Source organism: Parambassis ranga, chromosome 8 (assembly GCF_900634625.1).
Source record: "Parambassis ranga chromosome 8, fParRan2.1, whole genome shotgun sequence".
NCBI classification, from domain to species: Eukaryota; Metazoa; Chordata; class Actinopteri; family Ambassidae; genus Parambassis; species Parambassis ranga.
In genome coordinates, this window is record NC_041029.1 from 3,113,965 (window position 1) to 3,135,769 (window position 21,805).

The 21,805-nt window shown below is 44.6% G+C and overlaps 1 protein-coding gene, 2 long non-coding RNA genes and 1 pseudogene across 3 annotated transcripts; all 4 read right to left on the minus strand.

Annotated features, from left to right (window-relative positions):
• Nucleotides 1-613: 613 nt before the first annotated feature.
• Nucleotides 614-3,263, minus strand: LOC114439883 (ribonuclease inhibitor-like). The gene is made up of 7 exons (XM_028412082.1): nt 3,235-3,263; nt 2,995-3,156; nt 2,719-2,892; nt 2,398-2,571; nt 2,094-2,267; nt 1,947-1,996; nt 614-1,161 (listed from the first exon to the last, which is right to left on the minus strand). The coding sequence occupies exons 1-7, from the start codon at nt 3,261-3,263 to the stop codon at nt 638-640; spliced, it is 1,287 nt and encodes a 428-aa protein (XP_028267883.1). The 3' UTR covers nt 614-637.
• Nucleotides 3,264-4,245: 982 nt separating this feature from the next.
• On the minus strand, nt 4,246-21,391 carry LOC114439884 (protein NLRC3-like; annotated as a pseudogene).
• On the minus strand, nt 13,615-14,573 carry LOC114439420 (uncharacterized). Its single transcript, XR_003671057.1, has 3 exons — nt 14,428-14,573; nt 13,935-14,201; nt 13,615-13,689 (listed from the first exon to the last, which is right to left on the minus strand). It is a non-coding gene; the product is annotated as an uncharacterized LOC114439420 (long non-coding RNA).
• LOC114439423 (uncharacterized) lies at nt 16,842-17,326 on the minus strand. Its single transcript, XR_003671059.1, has 3 exons — nt 17,299-17,326; nt 17,027-17,200; nt 16,842-16,878 (listed from the first exon to the last, which is right to left on the minus strand). It is a non-coding gene; the product is annotated as an uncharacterized LOC114439423 (long non-coding RNA).
• Nucleotides 21,392-21,805: the final 414 nt, after the last annotated feature.

Sequence of the window (21,805 nt, forward strand, 5' to 3'; positions counted from 1 at the left end):
TCACATGACGGCTGATGGCTTCACTGAACAACTAACACAAAGAAAACAATGAGCCTGTAAATACACACACACATAAAAGCTCAAAAATTATTCCAAAAATCAGCTGATTACTTCATAACACACAAACAACATGTTTCCAGACGGACCTGATTGTTAATGAAAGTTATTGAAGTCTGCTGCTGATTCAACTAAGGTAACATGAGCTGTTCAGTTCAAACATTTATTTAATAAATCATGTACAGTACAGGTGATAATTGTCGTGATTGTGATAAGTCGTAGCTTGTTTAGCCGGCAGAGATAAGCATGTTTTATTTATGTGACAGCAATGACGTCATTACAGCGACAGGAAATGATGGTGGGAGTGTCAAAGTGTTTACCTGATGACACTGAACTCCAGATGTAGCAGCAGGGAGTGAGTGGCTGAGTTCAGAAACAGCCTTCCTTCCACTATTTGTTAGCTTGTCCACCGTTTTTTGGATCCAAATGTGACTGCAGAGTGCCCCGTGGGCCAGGAGGGTCAGAGACGAGACGTTGCTCGGACATTCTCGGGTCCGATCTCAGATGTTTTCTAATTGCTGCTGCTCTGTTTATGTTCTCTGTCACAGCATGCTGTGGTAATGCAGCAAAATGTTTCCTTCTATATTTGTGCTTGTTTTATTTTAATGGAGGAGAACTGATCAACTCTGAACCCAGGATGGAGAGGTTCAGTGAAGGCTGTGTGCACAGTGTACAGGTGGGTCAGTGTGTCAGAGTGGACCTCAAAAAAGGACAGAACACCTGCCGGCTGGTCCACATACACCCCTATGACACTTTGTTTTAGAGGGAAATCCAGGATCCTGAAAGAGGAGTTGTTATAACAGTAGCCCCTGTCCTGAGTCCAGCACCAAGACTTTTCATTTCCTCCCAGAGAATATTCAGTGGAGCTGTCGTCCACCCTGCGTATGCTCTTATACGCCACTCCAACGTCAGCTGAATCACACTCCACCTCCCAGTAATGGCGGCCGCTCAGAGCCTCCTTACACAGAACCTGGCTGGTACAAAACCTGTCTGGATGCTCAGGATATGGCTGACCATCATTGACATAAGCTGCCATTTTGTTCTCATTGGTCAGCAAGACAGAAACACCTGCTGTGTTGGGGTCCAGAGTCAGATCACAGGCGTCTGCAAGCAGAAGAAACATCATGGTTCATTACAGACCTGAGGAAAATACAGCCCTCCTTTGTACGTGATTGAAATCAATCCCCTCGCTGTTCGGATTCAGCACAAATCTCTCCAGCTAGAGCCGGATACGGCTGTCACAGGCCGTCCACAACAAACACCATGTTGAACATCACAAGTGCACTTGGCACCGTTCTACATTTGACTCTGTAGACATGTTGTCTTTGGGCATCACTGGCAGGAGGTCACCAAGGGGTGAAGGGCGCTCAGCTTGGTGTCCTCTGGATCCCAGGTCTGTCTTTTACAGATGACACGGTCATGTTGCTTTCACTAAGTCAAGACCTGTAGCTGTCAGGAGGATCAGCACCTCCACATCTAAGGACGTGCTTCTCAGATGACAACTGACTCAGTATCCCATACTCCCCCTACAGAAAACCCTAAGGGAATCAGTCACATGCCTCCTCCAAATACTTTAAACATACAAGACTGGTTGGTGAACTCCCATGCCCCCTCTAGGATCCTGGTGGGATCAACTCTTCCACAGCCAGGACAGGATCCCTATTATTCCTCTTCAATCAGAGATTTAACTTTTGAAATAACTCCTTCTACAAACTGTATTTCAAACACCAAAACAGACTCTGCTGCTCTTCATCTTGTATCTTTGTGTCTGTTTATCATTTCTGTGTATGACTTATGAACTAAACTGTGCTACTAGCATGGCAGTCTTCTGCCTGGCTACTTCAGCTCCCCTGCAAACATACATGTCAGATCATTTCAGAAAAACTTACACTGTCTCAGGAGCTTCAGGTCAACCCAGCACTCTTCGTTTTGGTCCACACTGATGGGAAATAAAAAGGCAGCAGGTGACAACATGGTCACATGGTCCTGTAAATCAGCATCAGAGTCATTCCAAACATTTCCTTGTTCAAGCTTACTTTAGATGTTCCAGACTGCAGCCTGAATCCTCCTGTATGTCAGTCAGCAGCTGGACTCCCTGATCTGTGAGATGGTTAAAGCTTAAGTCCAGCTCTCTGAGGCTGCAGTGGTCAGACCTTAGAGCCGAGGCCACAGAGGAACCTCCATCTGTTGTCACTTTACAGAAGGACAACCTGCAGAAATCACACAGCAGGAACCTTACAAGTGTGGAGGTACATGTTCACTTAGTGACCAGCCCAGGACCCATCAAGTGAGTCAGTCATCAGGCTCCTCACAGACACATGCTGCTCTTTGTTAACTGACCTGAGGGTTCTCAGACCACAGTGTGGGCTCATCAGGGCACCACAGAGCGCCTTCACTCCTGAGTCCTGCAGCTCATTGTAGCTCAGGTCCAGTTCTGTCAGACGGGAAGGTTTGGAGCTGAGAGCTGAGGCCAGCGTCTCACAGCCTCTCTCAGTGAGTTTGTTGTGACTGAGTCTGAGGGAAATATCATTTCATTGATCCATATTAGCAACATGGAGAGCAAGCCAACAATCACCTCAACTCTGGGAGCTGTAACTAGAAAGCTCATCCTAGCTAAGGAACATGGCTACACTACAAGCTGCTAAACAGTGGAGTATTTACCTGAGTGTCTCCAGGGGGCAGTTTGAGCTCATCAGGCCCACTGAGAGGATTTCCATTTCTGAGTCTTTAAAATTGCTGTAACTCATCTCCAGCTGTCGTAGGTAAGACGAGCTGGACGAGATTGCCGTCACTATCTGCTGGCAGATCTCTGCAGTCTGAGGATTCCGGTTCAGTCTTTTGGAACAATGTGCATAAAATGACAAAAAGTAGGTATACATAAATACAATAAGCCTCCCACTTCTACCATCATAAACCAAAAACACTGCAACAACTGACCTGAGCTGCTCCAGTTTAGAGCAGCCAAGCCCAACAGACAGCACAGTGAGCAACGAGCCCTGCAGGATGTTAGTACTCAGCTCCAGTTCTCTCAGATTCGTGACGAGGGATTTGAGAGCTGATGCCAACGATTTACTTCCACTGAACGAATAACCAGAGAGGCTGCAAAACACGTCACCAAACAACCATCAAACAGAAAATAAGCACAGGTTACGTGAGTACTAAGAAGTTTATACAAACCTGAGAGCTTCCAGTTTTACTCTGAGCATTCAGCAGTCCATCAGTCAAAAGCTTTGGACTTTCAGGGTAGAAAGTGCAGTCTGTCAGGTGGAGCTCAGTCAGCACAGAGTGTGGCGTCTGAAGAGCTGAGCGGATGGGTTCAGTAAGCCATGTATCGAGATCCACACCAGATATTCTGTAGACATTTTAAAATGTACAATTTAGAGTTATACATGTAAAGAGTTTTCAGAGGGACTCCAGCATATCTAAACATGTTTTAGAAGGGTTTCAACAGGAGAGCTGGACCATTCCAGTGAACATTGTTATTCAGAAAAAGATAAAATGTGACGTATCCAGATCTTTATTTGCTACCAACAATGATAAACTGATTTAATGAAATCCAGCTTAAATGACTGGACTCACCGCACTATTCTGCAGTTCCTCACAGCTGGGAGAAGTCTGAAAATACCTCTTGTTTGAAAGGTCTGAATTTCAATCAGGTTGAACTCATCGAGAGGAAGTTTGACATGAGAATCAGGTGGGCCAGAGCTGAGCACTGACACAGGGGTGAGCTGGTTTTCAGGATCATGGTTTGGTTTCAGATACTGCTGCACGTCTGATGCACAGAAGTGTCTTTGAGCTCAGTCAGACAGTGGACAAGGTTCAGACATCTCTCAGGCGAGCAGTCCAACAAATCTATATTTAACAAAACTGGTCTTAATCTTTCAACAACGGCTGAGTGTTCCTCCTTCTGCTCAATCAGGCCTTGAAGCAGATTCTGTGTGGATTGTAGAGACATGGCCGACCAGGAACCTAAGGAACATGTCCAGTTCTCTGTCTTTCTCTCACAGGAATTAGCTATTGATATTTCTATCAGCTCATCCAAAGGTAGAGCTTTCTGGCTCATTTTCTAGGATGGACTGGAGCTCTTCCTCAGGACCCCTTCAACAAGACTCCTTAAGGCTTGGAGAATCTATCTTTTTCCTGGCAAAGCTGTAGTACACAAGAGAGCCGCCAAGTACTCCTGAACGGTCAGATGCACAAGCAGTAAAGCTTCCTTTTGTACAGCACGCTTTCCTCTTTAAAAATGGCTGTACACAATCCAGAGTGCACGGCAGCCTTGTCTGTATCAATGGAATACTTCTTCAGATCCTCCACAGTAAAGATGATTTTTTTTTCTATTAGCTGCTCAAAGGCCATCCTGCCTAATTTGAAAATAAAGTCTTCATTAGTCTTGATGATTGCTCCTATATCTGGCTCATCTTCTTGTTCATACTTTTCAGTTGCTCTCCTCAGCTGATACAGGAGGAAGTGTGTGTACATCTCAGTCAGAGTTGTAGGTATCTTTATATTTTCATCTTCAGTATTGCTCATTTTTTTCACCAAATACTCAAAAACTTTGGCTGCAATCCAGCAGAAGAGCGGTATGTGACACATGATGTACAAGCTTCGTGACATAGTAACGTAACCAATGATTCTTTCAGCTATGGTCTTGTCCTCGACTCTCTTCTTGAAGTACAGAATTTTTTGTTCATCACTGAATCCTCTGACTTCTGTCCACTGGTCCACAAACTGACGAGGGATGCGCTGAACTGCTGCCGGTCTTGAGGTTATCCACACAAGTGCAGAGGGAAGAAGATGTTGAACCCGGATAAGGTTTGTCACGAGTACGTCCACCGACGATTTCTTTGTGGCGTCTGTCAACCTGTTGGTTTTTTAAAGTTCAGTGGGACTGGCTCATCAAGACCATCAAGGATGAACAAAACTTTGCAAGTAGCAAATATTCTGGCAATTTTTATGTCCTTAAGCTCTGGTTGGAATTCTTTCACAAGCATCTCAAGGCTATACTGGTCATCTTTGAGCAGATTAAGCTCTCTGAACGGCAACATAAAGATGAAGTCCAGGTCCTGATTTGCTCTCCATCCGCCCAGTCCAGGATGAACTTCTTCACAGAAACGGTTTTTCCGATGCCAGCGATCCCCTTTGTCATCACTGTCCTGATTTCTTTTACATCTTTGGCCCTGCCAGATGCTCCAGTGTCTTCCTTTTTAAAAATGTCATTGCACATGATTTTGGCGCCCTCTGCTGTTTGCCTACTCGTCTTCTGTTCAATCTCCCAGATCTCATGTTGTTCATTGACACTCTCAGCCTCTCCTTGTATGATGTGAAGCTCTGTGTAAATTGTGTCCAAGGACCTTTCAGCTTTTTCAAAGTCTTCAAAGTTCCATAATGAAAGTTTCCTCAGATATTCTTTGTGCCTTCTGATGATGACCTCCACTGCTGCAGGAACAGAAGACAACACGTTCATGCATTGAAGTCAACCATATCATTCAAACAAACACACCGTGGAGATCACATACTTTCACATGTGTCAGGCTGAAGATTGTGGAGAATTGTGTAAAAGGCAGATTTGGCTGCTGTACATGACAGGGCCCTGTAGAGCTCCCTCATCTGATCCTGGGTTGTCATATTGGCTCTGATTCTGTCGTACATTTCCTGTTGGATTATATTCCGGTCAAGCATCTCATCTGCTATTTGCATCACTAAAGTGACGCTCTGAATGAGCTCCGCCCTGTGGCTGTCCACCCAGGCAGCTTCTGTTAAAACAGAGAAAACACACATTACAATAACAGCATCACAACTGATGACAATCACTCAGTCAGAGAGTGTTTCACCACAAAAACACCAACTCACCTTTCTCCTCTGTGATGGCTGACGCAGCATCAGAGAGGTGAGGACTGACAGGATAAGACAATGTTTGATTACAGAGTTAAACATTTAAATACTCTTATGTTCATATCCAAGACATATACAATCACAGGTGTGATTGGTGAGGGTGCTGCCTGAGGCAGAGGGAGATCAACTGGTGGAACCTGCAGACATAAAGTTGTCACCTGGCTGAGGGCCTGATCACAGACTCGCACTCCCATGAGACAAACAGGACACAGACAAACAGGAAATCATTTCTGCCTGTCGCCACCAAACTACTACGACAATGTACAGCGTCTACACACACAGAGGTGGTTTAGATACAAATCTGGGGTGTTGTACTTTTATATTTATAGTTTTTTAGATCAATCCAAACAGTGAGGTCTGCATCAAGGTGATGGTCTCTGTGTTTTAACTGCTGCTGTTGGATGACCTGGAAAAGGGTCACACTCTTACAGGGGATGACCTGCTGACCTCAGAGTGCTATGAGGAAATCAACAAGATTCAGAGTCCACCATGGTCCCCCTGCTCAGCCGATGTCCATCTTTAGACTGATACCTCATCGCTGCTGAGGAGTCTCCTGTAACTGCTGGACATGGTGTGTTCATGTAGAGACTGTGGTGACGATTATGTGACTTCATCTGCCTCAGGCCACTAACTTCTCAATCACCCCTGCTTATTATCTCTGTGAGATAAACTCTTTAAATATGAATCATAAAACTGATTAAAGCCTCACCTGCTGATGTCTGAAGTCATGTGACTCCACTCATTGCAGCCATGTTTGTCAGCAGCTGTTTCTGCTCTGCCTTCCTGTGCAGCCATATCCTCCTGCAGGGAACAGTCGCTCTCACCTCACTTTCTTTTGGTTGAGGCTGTCGCTGGACGTTGTTTTACCCTCCTGACTGCAGAGCATTTGCTCTCCATTGTGTCTGAGGTTCTTTTAGAAAGTGAAAGGAAAAGTAAAAACAATGTTGAATCGCTGTTACATTCATCTGTTACATAAATTGTAGGTAGGGCTTTTAGTTTTACTACAATAATTGAGATTTGCAGTAGTTTTCACAGCTCTAACTTTACCCACAGACTCCTGCATCTTTGGTGCATGTTTAAATGTCTTCTTACCTTTATGTCTGAAGACCCCAGGCTGCAGCACGCAAGGAAAAATGTTGCATTGTAAGAGTCTGTGGAAGTGAACTTGTAAACAACACAAAGAGAACGTTTGTACACATGAAGCGGTGTGTGTGAACCGTCCTGTGAATGTGTGTGTAACGAGAGAGGGAGGAAGAGAGTGAAAAGGGGGAGGGGGGCAGGAAGGCAGGAGAAGATAACGTTCGTCCCTACGTTATCTTGTACGAATCCTTTCAAAATAATGTAACAGAGCACTTTTAGTTGTAAAATAAAAAAACATGTGTCACAAAACAATCCAAGAAACTAAAGAGTTCACAGATTTCTAAAAAAAAAAAATAATAATAACAAAGTTAATGTTGGAAGAAAGAACGACACTCCTTCCCCGTGTGCGAATCTAACCCAGACCTGCGGACCCTTCACTGGTATTGCTGCACAGAGAGGTCAAAGACGAAACTTTTGGTAATAGTGCTTGATTTTCTTGAATAAATAAATAATAAAATATTTCTGTTTTATTTGTTTGATTAGATTCTCTTTGTCTGCTTTCAGGATATTTTACTGATCTTTACACACACAGAGACGTAGACGTGGTGAACTCCGTCAGGTGTGGGGAGGAAAATGATGGATGGTTTGAGATGTGACCCCGTTCTTGTGCTGTGGGGGGAGCTGGTGGTGCACACAGTGAGTGAAGAGGTCACAGCGGTGAGGAAGAGCCTTCAGATTATGTTCACTACATAACACTAACAGAGCACTGATCCACATTGCACCAGTGTGATACATCCTCACCATGTTGCATCTTGTTGATACCCTTCTCAATAATGTGTTACAGAGATAGATGAACAGATATTTTATTGATCTCCAGAGAGGAAATTCAGGATATATGAAAATGATACAGCTCTGTCTTATTTGGTTTCATGTTGCACCCTTTGCTCCTGCAGCTTTCCCCTTACTGTTGTTTCCTTCTATATTTGTGCTTGTTTTATTTCATGGAGGAGAACTGATCCATCAACTCTGAACCCAGGATGGAGAGGTTCAGTGAAGGCTGTGTGCACAGTGTACAGGTGGGTCAGTGTGTCAGAGTGACTTCAAAAAAGGACAGAACACCTGCCGGCTGGTCCACGTACACTCCTATGACACTTTGTTTTGGAGGGAAGTCCAAAAACTCGACACAGGAAGTGCTATCCAAATAGCCCCTGTTGTAAGTCCAGCACCAAGAGTTTTCATTCTGTCCCAGAGAATATTCACTGGAACTGTCTGCAGCCCTGCGTATGCTTCTATACGCCACTGCAACGTCAGCTGAATCACACTCCACCTCCCAGTAATGGCGGCCGCTCAGAGCCTCCTTACACAGAACCTGGCTGTTACTAAACCTGTCTGGATGCTCAGGATATGGCTGATCATCGATGACATAAGCTGCCATTTTGTTCTCATTGGTCAGCAAGACAGAAACACCTGCTGTGTTGGGGTCCAGAGTCAGAGCACAGGCGTCTGCAAGCAGAAGAAAAATTAGGTTTATTACCGACTAATCATCTGACATGCAGTCTTAGCAAACGTCTGGAGAATAAAAAACACCCACAAAGGAGCGACTCTCCCTGTGTGGAGTGCAAGATGAGCTCCACCTTCAAACTTTTTTACACAACAGTCCACATTGTTTTTTTTCACCTCTTTTCAAATGACTTGGATATCTGATACTGGAAACACTGAAGTGTTTGTCACAGACTCACACTTCAGAAACTAAAGTCTGATCAGTAAAAGTCTGTTTGCACAAATGTAGCTCTCAGCGTAAGTTCAATCAGGAAGACTCTGTTTCCCATCATTCACCATTTATCCCTATCTGCTTCCTAATCTTTCTCCCTCTATCCTCACTCCTCTGCTCCCCCTCTCTTCCGCTCTCTTAGTCAGGTGCTTAATAGAAAGCACCTCCCTCACCAATCAGCTGTCGCTTTCCATCCCTCTCCTGACCAATCACAGCTTAGCACGAAATTTAAAAGTCTTCGTCTCTTCTCCAGCTGTCTTCTGATCGAACCCGGCAACCCTCCTCCACCCCAAGCACCACCAGATCCACGCCAGTAAGGCCTCCTATCTCCTGCCCTCCAGCTCTCCACCACCACCAGGTCTAGACCCCGGGGGGGATCTTATGATCCAGCGGCCTCTCCTTTGCGTTTCCCCCTTTCCGGATGTGGTCTTCACGATGGGGTCTAGGACGCCAATGCACATTCAAACTTTGTACTTAATAAATCTTTCATTCAGTTCGCTGAGTCTCTCATGATTGAAATGTTCTTAGTCTCACGTATATTCAGGTCTGACTAACAGGGGCTAAAGGTCAGCCCTGTGATGATCTTTGATTCATGTCTTTTGTTTTCGTGGAAGACTTTTGGAAGGGTGTTTCCTCCTTTCCTTGGGTAAAGGCTGGTCCAGTATAACATATGCTAAAGGAATCATTGAAGCTCCTTTCTTTTGTATTTAGAGAATCCAGAATGCAGTCTTCTGCCAGGTGACTTCAGCTCCCCTGCAAACATACATGTCAGATCATTTCAGAAAAACTTACACTGTCTCAGGAGCTTCAGGTCAACCCAGCACTCTTCGTTTTGGTCCACACTGATGGGAAAAAAAAGGCAGCAGGTGACAACATGGTCACATGGTCCTGTAAATCAGCATCAGAGTCATTCCAAACATTTCCTTGTTCAAGCTTACTTTAGACGTTCCAGACTGCAGCCTGAATCCTCCTGTATGTCAGTCAGCAGCTGGACTCCCTGATCTGTGAGGTGGTTGAAGCTTAAGTCCAGCTCTCTGAGGCTGCAGTGGTCAGACCTCAGAGCGAGGCCACAGAGGAACCTCCATCTGCTGTCACTTTACAGAAGGACAACCTGCAGAAATCACACAGCAGGAACCTTACAAGTGTGGAGGTACATGTTCACTTAGTGACCAGCCCAGGACCCATCAAGTGAGTCAGTCATCAGGCTCCTCACAGACACATGCTGCTCTTTGTTAACTGACCTGAGAGTTCTCAGACCACAGTGTGGGCTCATCAGGGCACCACAGAGCGCCTTCACTCCTGAGTCCTGCAGCTCATTGTAGCTCAGGTCCAGCTCTGTCAGACGGGAAGGTTTGGAGCTGAGAGCTGAGGCCAGCGTCTCACAGCCTCTCTCAGTGAGTTTGTTGTGACTGAGTCTGAGGGAAATATCATTTCATTGATCCACATTAGCAACATGGAGAGCAAGCCAACAATCACCTCAACTCTGGGAGCTGTAACTAGAAAGCTCATCCTAGCTAAGGAACATGGCTACACTACAAGCTGCTAAAACAGTGGAGTATTTACCTGAGTGTCTCCAGGGGGCAGTTTGAGCTCATCAGGCCCACTGAGAGGATTTCCATTTCTGAGTCTTTAAAATTGCTGTAACTCATCTCCAGCTGTCGCAGGTAAGACAAGCTGGACGAGATCGCCGTCACTATCTGCTGGCAGATCTCTGCAGTCTGAGGATTCCGGTTCAGTCTTTTGGAACAATGTGCATAAAATGACATACAGTAGGTAACATAAATACAATAAGCCTCCCATTCTTGCAACAACTGACCTGAGCTGCTCCAGTTTAGAGCAGCCAAGGCCAACAGACAGCACAGGGAGCAACGAGCCCGCAGAACGTTACCACTCACTCCAGTTCTCTCAGATTTGTGACGAGGGATTTGAGAGCTGAGGCCAGATTTTCACACTCTGTGTCTGTAAATCCAGAACCGGAAAGGCTACAAACACATCAGAAAAACAGGTGGACCTGAATATTCATATACTTCAAGAATAACAAGGAAAAGAGAATAATCGAGTTACTCACCTGAGAGCTTCTAGTTTGCACTGAGCATTCTTTAGTCCTTCAATCATGACCTTTGGAGACTTGTTACCAAAAGTACAGTCTGTAAGGGCAGCTCGGTCAGCACAGAGTTTGGCATTTGCAGAGCTAGAGATAAGTTTAGCAAGCACACACACTAAAGTGTGTATACCTGTGATTCTACAGAAGATAGAAGAGAGATTAGTTCATAGTCTTAGAGGGGTGTGAAACATCTGCTGGCAAATCATAATGCAGACCTGAACAGACAAGAACGGATCAAGTGACTGACTCACCGCACTATTCTGCAGTTCTTCACAGCTGGGAGCAGTCTGAAAATACCTCTTGTTGACGGTCTAAATTTCATCAGGTTGAACTCATTGAGAGGGGTACTAGACCTTAGAATCGCATCAGCCAGAGCTGAGCACTGAACAGGGGTGAGCTGGTTTTCAGGATCATGGTTTGGTTTCAGATACTGCTGCACTGTCTGATGGATGGAAGTGTCTTTGAGCTCAGTCAGACAGTGGACGAGGTTCAGACATCTCTCAGGGGGCAGTCCAACAAATCTATATTTACCAAACTGGTCTTAATCTCTCAACAACGGCTGAGTGTTCCTCTTCTGCTCAATCAGGCCTTGAAGCAGATTCTGTGTGGATTGTAGAGACATGCCGACCAGGAACCTAAGGAACATGTCCAGTTCTCCTGTCTTCTCTCACAGGAATTAGCTATTGTTATTTCGATCAGCTCATCCAAAGGTAGAGCTTCTGGCTCATCTTCTAGGATGGACTGGAGCTCTTCCTCAGACCCCTTCAACAAGAACTTCTTAAGGCTTGGAGAATCTATCTTTTTCCTGGCAAAGCTGTAGTACACAAAGAGAGCCGCCAAGTACTCCTGAACGGTCAGATGCACAAAGCAGTAAAGCTTCCTTTTGTACAGCACGCTTCCTCTTTATAAATGGCTGTACACAATCCAGAGTGCACGGCAGCCTTGTCTGTGTCAATGGAATACCTCTTCAGATCTTCCCCAGTAAAAATGAATTTTCTTTCTGCCAGATGTTCAAATGCCAACCTGCCCAAGTTTAGGATGAACTGTTTGTTAGACCTGACGATTGCCTCGGTGTCTGACTCATCTTCATGTTCATACTTTTCAGCTGCTCTCCTGAGCTGAAACAGGAGGAAGTGTGTGAACATCTCAGTCAGAGTTGTAGGTCTCTCTGTATTTTCATCTTCAACATCATCTGTATTCTGCAACAAATACTCAAAAACTTGGCTGCAATCCAGCAGAACAGCGGTATGTGACACATGCTGTATAAACTCTCTGACTGGTAAGTAACCAATGATTCTTTCAGCTATGGTCTTGTCCTCGACTCTCCTCTTGAAGTACAGAATTTTTTGTTCATCACTGAATCCTCTGACTTCTGTCCACTGGTCCACAAACGACGAGGGATGCGCTGAACTGCTGCGGTCTTGAGGTTATCCACACATGTGCAGAGGGAAGAAGATGCTGAACCCGGATAAGGTTTGTCACGAGTACATCCACCGACGATTTCTTCGTGGCGTCTTTTAATATTGTGTTGTTTTAAAGTTCAGTGGGAGCTGGCTCTCATCAAGACCATCAAGGATGAACAAAACTTTGCAAGTAGCAAATATTCTGGCAATTTTTATGTCCTTAAGCTCTGGTTGGAATTCTTTCACGAGCATCTCAAGGCTATACTGGTCATCTTTGACTAGATTAAGCTCTCTGAATGGCAACATAAAGATGAAGTCCAGGTCCTGATTTGCTCTCCCATCCGCCCAGTCCAGGATGAACTTCTTCACAGAGACGGTTTTTCCAATGCCGGCGATCCCCTTTGTCATCACTGTCCTGATTTCTTTTACATCTTTGCCCCTGCCAGATGCTCCAGTGTCTTCCTTTTAAAAAGGTCATTGCACTTGATTTTGGCCCTCTGCTGTTTGCCTACTCGTCTTCTGTTCAATCTCCAGAGCTCATGTTGTCCATCAACAACCTCTCCTTGTATGATGTGAAGCTCTGTGTAAATTTGTCCAAGGACCTTTCAGCTTTTTCAAAGTCTTCAAAGTTCCATAATGAAAGTTTCCTCAGATATTCTTTGTGCCTTCTGATGATGACCTCCACTGCTGCAGGAACAGAAGAGAACACGTTCATGCATTGAAGTCAACCATATCGTTCAAACAAACACACCGTGGAGATCACATACTTCACATGTGTCAGGCTGAAGATTGTGGAGAATTGTAAAAGGCAGATTTGGCTGCTGTACATGACAGGGCCCTGTAGAGCTCCCTCATCTGATCCTGGGTTGTCATATTGGCTCTGATTCTGTCGTACATTTCCTGTTGGATTATATTCCGGTCAAGCATCTCATCTGCTATTTGCATCACTAAAGTGACGCTCTGAATGAGCTCCGCCCTGTGGCTGTCCACCCAGGCAGCTTCTGTTAAAACAGAGAAAACACACATTACAATAACAGCATCACAACTGATGACATCACTCAGTCAAGAGAGTGTTTCACCACAAAAACACCAACTCACCTTTCTCCTCTGTGAGGGCTGACGCAGCATCAGAGAGGTGAGGACTGACAGGATAAGACAATGTTTGATTACAATTAAACATTTAAGTACTCTTATGTTCATATTCAAGACATATACAATCACAGGTGTGATTGGTGAGGGTGCTGCCTGAGGCAGAGGGAGATCAACTCTACACAAAAAGCACAAGAGTGTTCATACTGTTTCTGTTGTGGTCATCACAAACTGGAAGTCGGCACTGTCTGACAAAATGGGTGACATCAGAAGTGGAGGGAGCATGTTGGAACCTGCAGACATAAAGTTGACACCTGGCTGAGGGCCTGATCACAGACTCTGACTCCCATGATGCACCACAGACAAACAGGAAATCATTTCTGCCTGTCGCCACCAAACTACTACGACAATGTACAGCATCTACACACACAGAGGTGGTTTAGATACAATCTGGGGTGTTGTACTTTTATATTTATTATAGTTTTTATTGTAAGATAAACTCTTTAAATGTGAATCATAAAACTGATTAAAGCATCACCTGCTGATGTCTGCAGTCGTGTGTTCATGCACCAGAGCATGACTCCACTCATTGCAGCCATGTTTGTCAGCAGCTGTTTCTGCTCTGCCTTCCTGCGCAGCTGTATCCTCCTGCAGGGAACAGTCGCTCTCACGTCTCACTGTGGTGGAAACTTCCTTTTTCCTCAGGTCGGGGCTGTTGTTGGACATCGTTTTACCCCTCCTGAGTGCAGAGCATTTGCTCCCCATAGTGTCAACTCTTCAGCGTCACCTCCAGAGATTCAGTCATCTGGAAAGTTTGAAAGTCACCACTACATGTACCACAGTTTATTGTTGCGGTTTTATAACTGACATGCTTGTTGTAGAAAGTGAAAGTAAAAACCATGTTTGATCTTTATCCATCCAGTGTTTAACTGTTAAGTACAGTATGTTGCAGTCTAACTACAACAGACTTCATGGCCATAAAACAGAAGTGGACAAGTGCATATATGGTTAATGTTTAAATATTATCTTACCTTTGTGTCTGATGTCCTTCAGCTGCACAACTCAACCAGAAATGCTGCATTTTATAAGTCTGTACCATTATCAACTTTAAACAAAAACATGGCTAAGAAAACTTTTGTAGACACGACGCAAGAGTTTGGGGGGGAGTGTGGACCGTTCTGAGAGTGTGTGTGTGTGTGTGAGGCAGGGAGAGAGAGAGGGAGGGAGAGAGAGGAATGTGCCGGACATAGCTGACTGTCATGTAAGAACCCTTTCAAAATAATGTTACAAAGCTCTTTCAACTGTAAAAACTGTAGCAACAAACATACGTTGACAGATTGAAAGCAAGAATCTAATCTCTTTTAATCAAGAAATCAACATAAAATATTCTGAATCAATAAAAAAAATAAAATAAAGGTGACATTTAAACTGACTGTTAATATGTCACCGATGGTTAGCCTCAACAGCAATGAAAAAAAAAGTTATATACATAATGAAAAATACAAACAGGTGGTGTGATGTGGCACCATGACTTTATGTGATTGTCACACATGATGTCTGGTCGATTCTGCAAACAAAAAGCAGCCATGTCATTTTTTCTCAGGGACGATGGTCTCTGTCCTCCATGTTTGTGTATTCAGTGGGAACTCTCATGTACATTTACATACATTACACAGGTGTAATATATCCTTTCTTTGTGGTATCTTTTTGGTAATTGTGTTTAATCATTAATTTTTCAGTTTGTCCATGAGCAAAATGTTTCCTTTTTATTGTTGTTTCCTTCTATATTTGTGCTTGTTTTATTTCATGGAGGAGAACTGATCCATCAACTCTGAACCCAGGATGGAGAGGTTCAGTGAAGCTGTGTGCACAGTGTACAGGTGGGTCAGTGTGTCAGAGTTGACTTCAAAAAAGGACAGAACACCTACCGGCTGGTCCACGTACACTCCTATGACACTTTGTTTTGGAGGGAAGTCCAAAAACTCGACACAGGAAGTGCTATCCAAATAGCCCCTGTTGTAAGTCCAGCACCAAGAGTTTTCATTCTGTCCCAGAGAATATTCACTGGAACTGTCTGCAGCCCTGCGTATGCTTCTATACGCCACTGCAACGTCAGCTGAATCACACTCCACCTCCCAGTAATGGCGGCCGCTCAGAGCCTCCTTACACAGAACCTGGCTGTTACTAAACCTGTCTGGATGCTCAGGATATGGCTGATCATCGATGACATAAGCTGCCATTTGTTCTCATTGGTCAGCAAGACAGAAACACCTGCTGTGTTGGGGTCCAGAGTCAGAGCACAGGCGTCTGCAAGCAGAAGAAAAATAAGGTTTATTACGACTAATCATTTGACATGCAGTCTTAGCAAACGTCTGGAGAATATAAAAACACCCACAAAGGAGCGACTCTCCCTGTGTGGAGTGCAAGATGAGCTCCACCTTCAAACTTTTTTACACAACAGTCCACATTGTTTTTTTTCACCTCTTTTCGAATGACTTGGATATCTGATACTGGAAACACTGAAGTGTTTGTCACAGACTCACACTTCAGAAACTAAAGTATGATCAGTAAAAGTCTGTTCGCACAAATGTTCTTAGTCTCACGTATATTCAGGTCTGACTAACAGGGGCTAAAGGTCAGCTGCCCTGGGATGATCTTTGATTCATGTCTTTTGTTTTCGTGGAAGACTTTTGGAAGGGTGTTTCCTCCTTTCCTTGGGTAAAGGCTGGTCCAGTATAACATATGCTAAAGGATCATTGAAGCTCCTTTCTTTTGTATTTAGAGAATCCAGAATGCAGTCTTCTGCCAGGTGACTTCAGCTCCCCTGCAAACATACATGTCAGATCATTTCAGAAAAACTTACACTGTCTCAGGAGCTTCAGGTCAACCCAGCACTCTTCGTTTTGGTCCACACTGATGGGAAATAAAAAGGCAGCAGGTGACAACATGGTCACATGGTCCTGTAAATCAGCATCAGAGTCATTCCAAACATTTCCTTGTTCAAGCTTACTTTAGACGTTCCAGACTGCAGCCTGAATCCTCCTGTATGTCAGTCAGCAGCTGGACTCCCTGATCTGTGAGATGGTTAAAGCTTAAGTCCAGCTCTCTGAGGCTGCAGTGGTCAGACCTCAGAGCCGAGGCCACAGAGGAACCTCCATCTGCTGTCACTTTACAGAAGGACAACCTGCAGAAATCACACAGCAGGAACCTTACAAGTGTGGAGGTACATGTTCACTTAGTGACCAGCCCAGGACCCATCAAGTGAGTCAGTCATCAGGCTCCTCACAGACACGTGCTCTTTGTTAACTGACCTGAGAGTTCTCAGACCACAGTGTGGGCTCATCAGGGCACCACAGAGCGCCTTACTCCTGAGTCCTGCAGCTCATTGTAGCTCAGGTCCAGCTCTGTCAGACGGGAAGGTTTGGAGCTGAGAGCTGAGGCCAGCCTCACAGCCTCTCTCAGTGAGTTTGTTGTGACTGAGTCTGAGGGAAATATCATTTCATTGATCCACATTAGCAACATGGAGAGCAAGCCAACAATCACCTCAACTCTGGGAGCTGTAACTAGAAAGCTCATCCTAGCTAAGGAACATGGCTACACTACAAGCTGCTAAAACAGTGGAGTATTTACCTGAGTGTCTCCAGGGGGCAGTTTGAGCTCATCAGGCCCACTGAGAGGATTTCCATTTCTGAGTCTTTAAAATTGCTGTAACTCATCTCCAGCTGTCGTAGGTAAGACGAGCTGGACGAGATCGCCGTCACTATCTGCTGGCAGATCTCTGCAGTCTGAGGATTCCGGTTCAGTCTTTTGGAACAATGTGCATAAAATGACATAAGTAGGTACATAAATACAATAAGCCTCCCACTTCTACCATCATAACCAAAAACATTGCAACAACTGACCTGAGCTGCTCCAGTTTAGAGCAGCCAACCCAACAGACAGCACAGGGAGCAACGAGCCCCGCAGAACGTTACCACTCAACTCCAGTTCTCTCAGATTCGTGACGAGGGATTTGAGAGCTGAGGCCAGATTTTCACACTCTGTGTCTGTAAATCCAGAACCGGAAAGGCTACAAACACATCAGAAAAACAGGTGGACCTGAATATTCATATACTTCAAATAACAAGGAAAAGAGAATAATCGAGTTACTCACCTGAGAGCTTCTAGTTTGCACTGAGCATTCTTTAGTCCTTCAATCATGACCTTTGGAGACTTGTTACCAAAAGTACAGTCTGTAAGGTGCAGCTCGGTCAGCACAGAGTTTGGCATTTGCAGAGCTGAAGAGATGGGTTTAGCGAGCACACACACTAAAGTGTGTATACCTGTGATTCTACAGAAGATAGAAGAGAGATTAGTTCATAGTCTTAGAGGGGTGTGAAACATCTGCCGGCAAATCATAATGCAGACCTGAACAGACTAGAACGGATCAATGACTGACTCACCGCACTATTCTGCAGTTCTTCACAGCTGGGAGCAGTCTGAAAATACCTCTTGTTGACGGTCTAAATTTCATCAGGTTGAACTCATTGAGAGGGGTACTAGACCTTAGAATCGCATCAGCCAGAGCTGAGCACTGAACAGGGGTGAGCTGGTTTTCAGGATCATGGTTTGGTTCCAGATACTGCTGCACTGATGGATGGAAGTGTCTTTGAGCTCAGTCAGACAGTGGACAAGGTTCAGACATCTCTCAGGGGGGCAGTCCAACAAATCTATATTTATCAAACTGGTCTTAATCTCCTCAACAACGGCTGAGTGTTCCTTTCTGCTCAATCAGGCCTTGAAGCAGATTCTGTGTGGATTGTAGAGACATGCCGACCAGGAACCTAAGGAACATGTCCAGTTCTCCTGTCTTTCTCTCACAGGAATTAGCTATTGTTATTTCGATCAGCTCATCCAAAGGTAGAGCTTCTGGCTCATTTCTAGGATGGACTGGAGCTCTTCTCAGACCCCTTCAACAAGAACTTCTTAAGGCTTGGAGAATCTATCTTTTTCCTGGCAAAGCTGTAGTACACAAAGAGAGCCGCCAAGTACTCCTGAACGGTCAGATGCACAAAGCAGTAAAGCTTCCTTTTGTACAGCACGCTTCCTCTTTATAAATGGCTGTACACAATCCAGAGTGCACGGCAGCCTTGTCTGTGTCAATGGAATACCTCTTCAGATCTTCCCCAGTAAAAATGAATTTTCTTTCTGCCAGATGTTCAAATGCCAACCTGCCCAAGTTTAGGATGAACTGTTTGTTAGACCTGACGATTGCCTCGGTGTCTGACTCATCTTCATGTTCATACTTTTCAGCTGCTCTCCTGAGCTGAAACAGGAGGAAGTGTGTGAACATCTCAGTCAGAGTTGTAGGTCTCTCTGTATTTTCATCTTCAACATCATCTGTATTCTGCAACAAATACTCAAAAACCTTGGCTGCAATCCAGCAGAACAGCGGTATGTGACACATGCTGTATAAACTCTCTGACTCGGTAACGTAACCAATGATTCTTTCAGCTATGGTCTTGTCCTCGATCTCCTCTTGAAGTACAGAATTTTTTGTTCATCACTGAATCCTCTGACTTCTGTCCACTGGTCCACAAACCGACGAGGGATGCGCTGAACTGCTGCCGGTCTTGAGGTTATCCACACATGTGCAGAGGGAAGAAGATGCTGAACCCGGATAAGGTTTGTCACGAGTACATCCACCGACGATTTCTTCGTGGCGTCTTTTAATATTGTGTTGTTTTAAAGTTCAGTGGGAGCTGGCTCTCATCAAGACCATCAAGGATGAACAAAACTTTGCGGTTATTAAATATGCTTGCTGCTGCTACATTTTTAAGTTCTGGTTGGAATTCTTTCACAAGCATCTCAAGGCTATACTGGTCATCTTTGACTAGATTAAGCTCTCTGAACGGCAACATAAAGATGAAGTCCAGGTCCTGATTTGCTCTCCCATCCGCCCAGTCCAGGATGAACTTCTTCACAGAAACGGTTTTTCCAATGCCGGCGATCCCCTTTGTCATCACTGTCCTGATTTCTTTTACATCTTTGCCCCTGCCAGATGCTCCAGTGTCCTTTTTAAAAAGGTCATTGCACTTGATTTTGGCGCCCTCTGCTGTTTGCCTACTCGTCTTCTGTTCAATCTCACAGAGCTCATGTTGTCCATCAACAACCTTCCTTGTATGATGTGAAGCTCTGTGTAAATTGTGTCCAAGGACCTTTCAGCTTTTTCAAAGTCTTCAAAGTCCCATAATGAAAGTTTCCTCAGATATTCTTTGTGCCTTCTGATGGCCTCCTGGATGATCTCCTCTGCTGCAGGAACAGAAGAGAACACGTTCATGCATTCAAGTCAACCATATCGTTCACATAAACACACCGTGGAGATCACATACTTCCACATGTGTCAGGCTGAAGATTGTGGAGAATTTTGTAAAAGGCAGATTTGGCTGCTGTACATGACAGGGCCCTGTAGAGCTCCCTCATCTGATCCTGGGTTGTCATATTGGCTCTGATTCTGTCGTACATTTCCTGTTGGATTATATTCCGGTCAAGCATCTCATCTGCTATTTGCATCACTAAAGTGACGCTCTGAATGAGCTCCGCCCTGTGGCTGTCCACCCAGGCAGCTTCTGTTAAAAAATATTCAAACATTATCATTACACATTTTTCTAAAAGCATCATAACAGACGACGATCACTTGGTCATGGTGGCAGGCTGTGTTTAAAACACAAACTCACCTTTCTCCTCTCTGAAGGCTGAAGCAGGATCCATGTGGTTAGTACTGGTGATCAAAACATCAGAGAAACGTTATTTGTTCACATAACTCCTAATGTTCTCATGTTCTTCTTCTTCTCTACAATCAATCAACGAGCAGTCACCCCTCAACAAAGTTTAGGTGTATGGGAATCCAGATTAATCCTAAACTCTTATGCAAGGCTCATATTGATTTCATTAGAAAAAAACCATGCAGCTGTCTTAATCCTTCTCACTGTTTACTTGTTGATTGTTTTCAAGATAGAACTGAGAATATTTTTTATCTCAGTACTGTCTGTTCTCAGTTATACTGGTGTACCTCATCGCTGTAAACTATGTTCCTTTTTTGAAAACAGTTCAATATAGCTGACACATTAATAGTGGAATGTGGCAGCTATAAGCTGAAGAATCATGTGAAGCATCTGCACTCTGTGCAGCGGTGTGTTGTTTGTGTCTCTGACACACCTGCATCACGCTGTGCACCATTGACTGAACGTTATCACTGGATTCTCACACGCTTATCATTGTTGTTCTGGTAGCTTCTTAGTGCAGAGGGTTCAGTCTCACAGCTGTAACACCTAAACAAGGACACTCGGCTGAACAACAGGCCTTAGTTCAGCGTTTCATTTCAAGTATGTGAAGCTGACACTGTGAGAATGTGGAGGCTAACATCGAGCTCAGGCGTCGCCATTTTGACATCTTCACTGCAACTGTCTGGAGACTCAAGATGCCAAATTTATAACAAGAATTATGCTCCACAACACCTGGTCCTGATGGAGTGATTGATGACTTGTTTATTTTTCCGTCTGTGTACAATAAGCTTTTAATGTTGCTTAAAGCCTCACCTGGTAACAGCTGCAGTAATCTGCTCGTGCACCAGAGGTCTGCTCCTCTCACTGCCATCATTTTCATCAGCAGTTGTTTCTTTTGCGGTTTTCTTTGCACCTGTATCCTCCTCCTGCAGAGATGAGTTTCTCTTCCTCCTCACTGTAGAGGAAACGTCTTCCTCCTTCTGGTTGTGGTTGGCCTCCATTTTACCCCTTCTCAACACAGAGCATTTGATTCCCATGCTATTCCTTGAGTGACCCGGTCATCTGGAAAGTATTCAAATGTCATGAATAGCTGTGCTGTTTTATTGCACCACTGCTCTCAGGACTCTTGTGGTTTTTGAGCTCAGGCCTTTATCCCAGAGAGAACAAACACCATGTTTGATGAGCATGCATCTTCTGCTTACATGTTGCATAAATGTTTAACTTTGTTTACTTTTAATACATTTCACAACTTTAACTACAGAATACATATCCAAATGTGCTGTCTTACCTTTGTGGGTGATGTCCTTTAGCTGCAGCACACGGTGAACTGAAACACTGTGGGTGAAGCAAAAGCGTAGCTGACGTAAACACGTGATGGGTGCACCCTGCTAAAACTGTGTGTGTGTGATAAGAGAGAGAGGGGGGAGGGGGAGAGAAAGAATTTCTGGTGTGTAGTCGCTTCAATCTCCATGCTTATGAAATTTAAAGTGAAAGGACTAGGCATGCAGCTGCTACACAGCAGCATACATCACACATGCATAATATCATCTGCTGAGTGAGCCAAGATCTCCATATGCGGTTGCTTTTTACACCTGAGGGTACAGCAAAAGCATTGACATCTCCACCTAGGGTGGAATAACCAATG

What these genes read in the sequence shown, in the direction of transcription:
- LOC114439883 (XM_028412082.1), bottom strand. Translation starts at nt 3,263, where the DNA reads ATGCTCAGAGTAAAACTGGAAGCTCTCAG. An exon ending in GTAAAACTGGAAGCTCTCAG is followed by an intron (nt 3,157 to 3,234) that starts GTTTGTATAAAC and finishes CGTGTTTTGCAG; the next exon opens with CCTCTCTGGTTATTCGTTCA. An exon ending in TCTAAACTGGAGCAGCTCAG is followed by an intron (nt 2,893 to 2,994) that starts GTCAGTTGTTGC and finishes TTGTTCCAAAAG; the next exon opens with ACTGAACCGGAATCCTCAGA.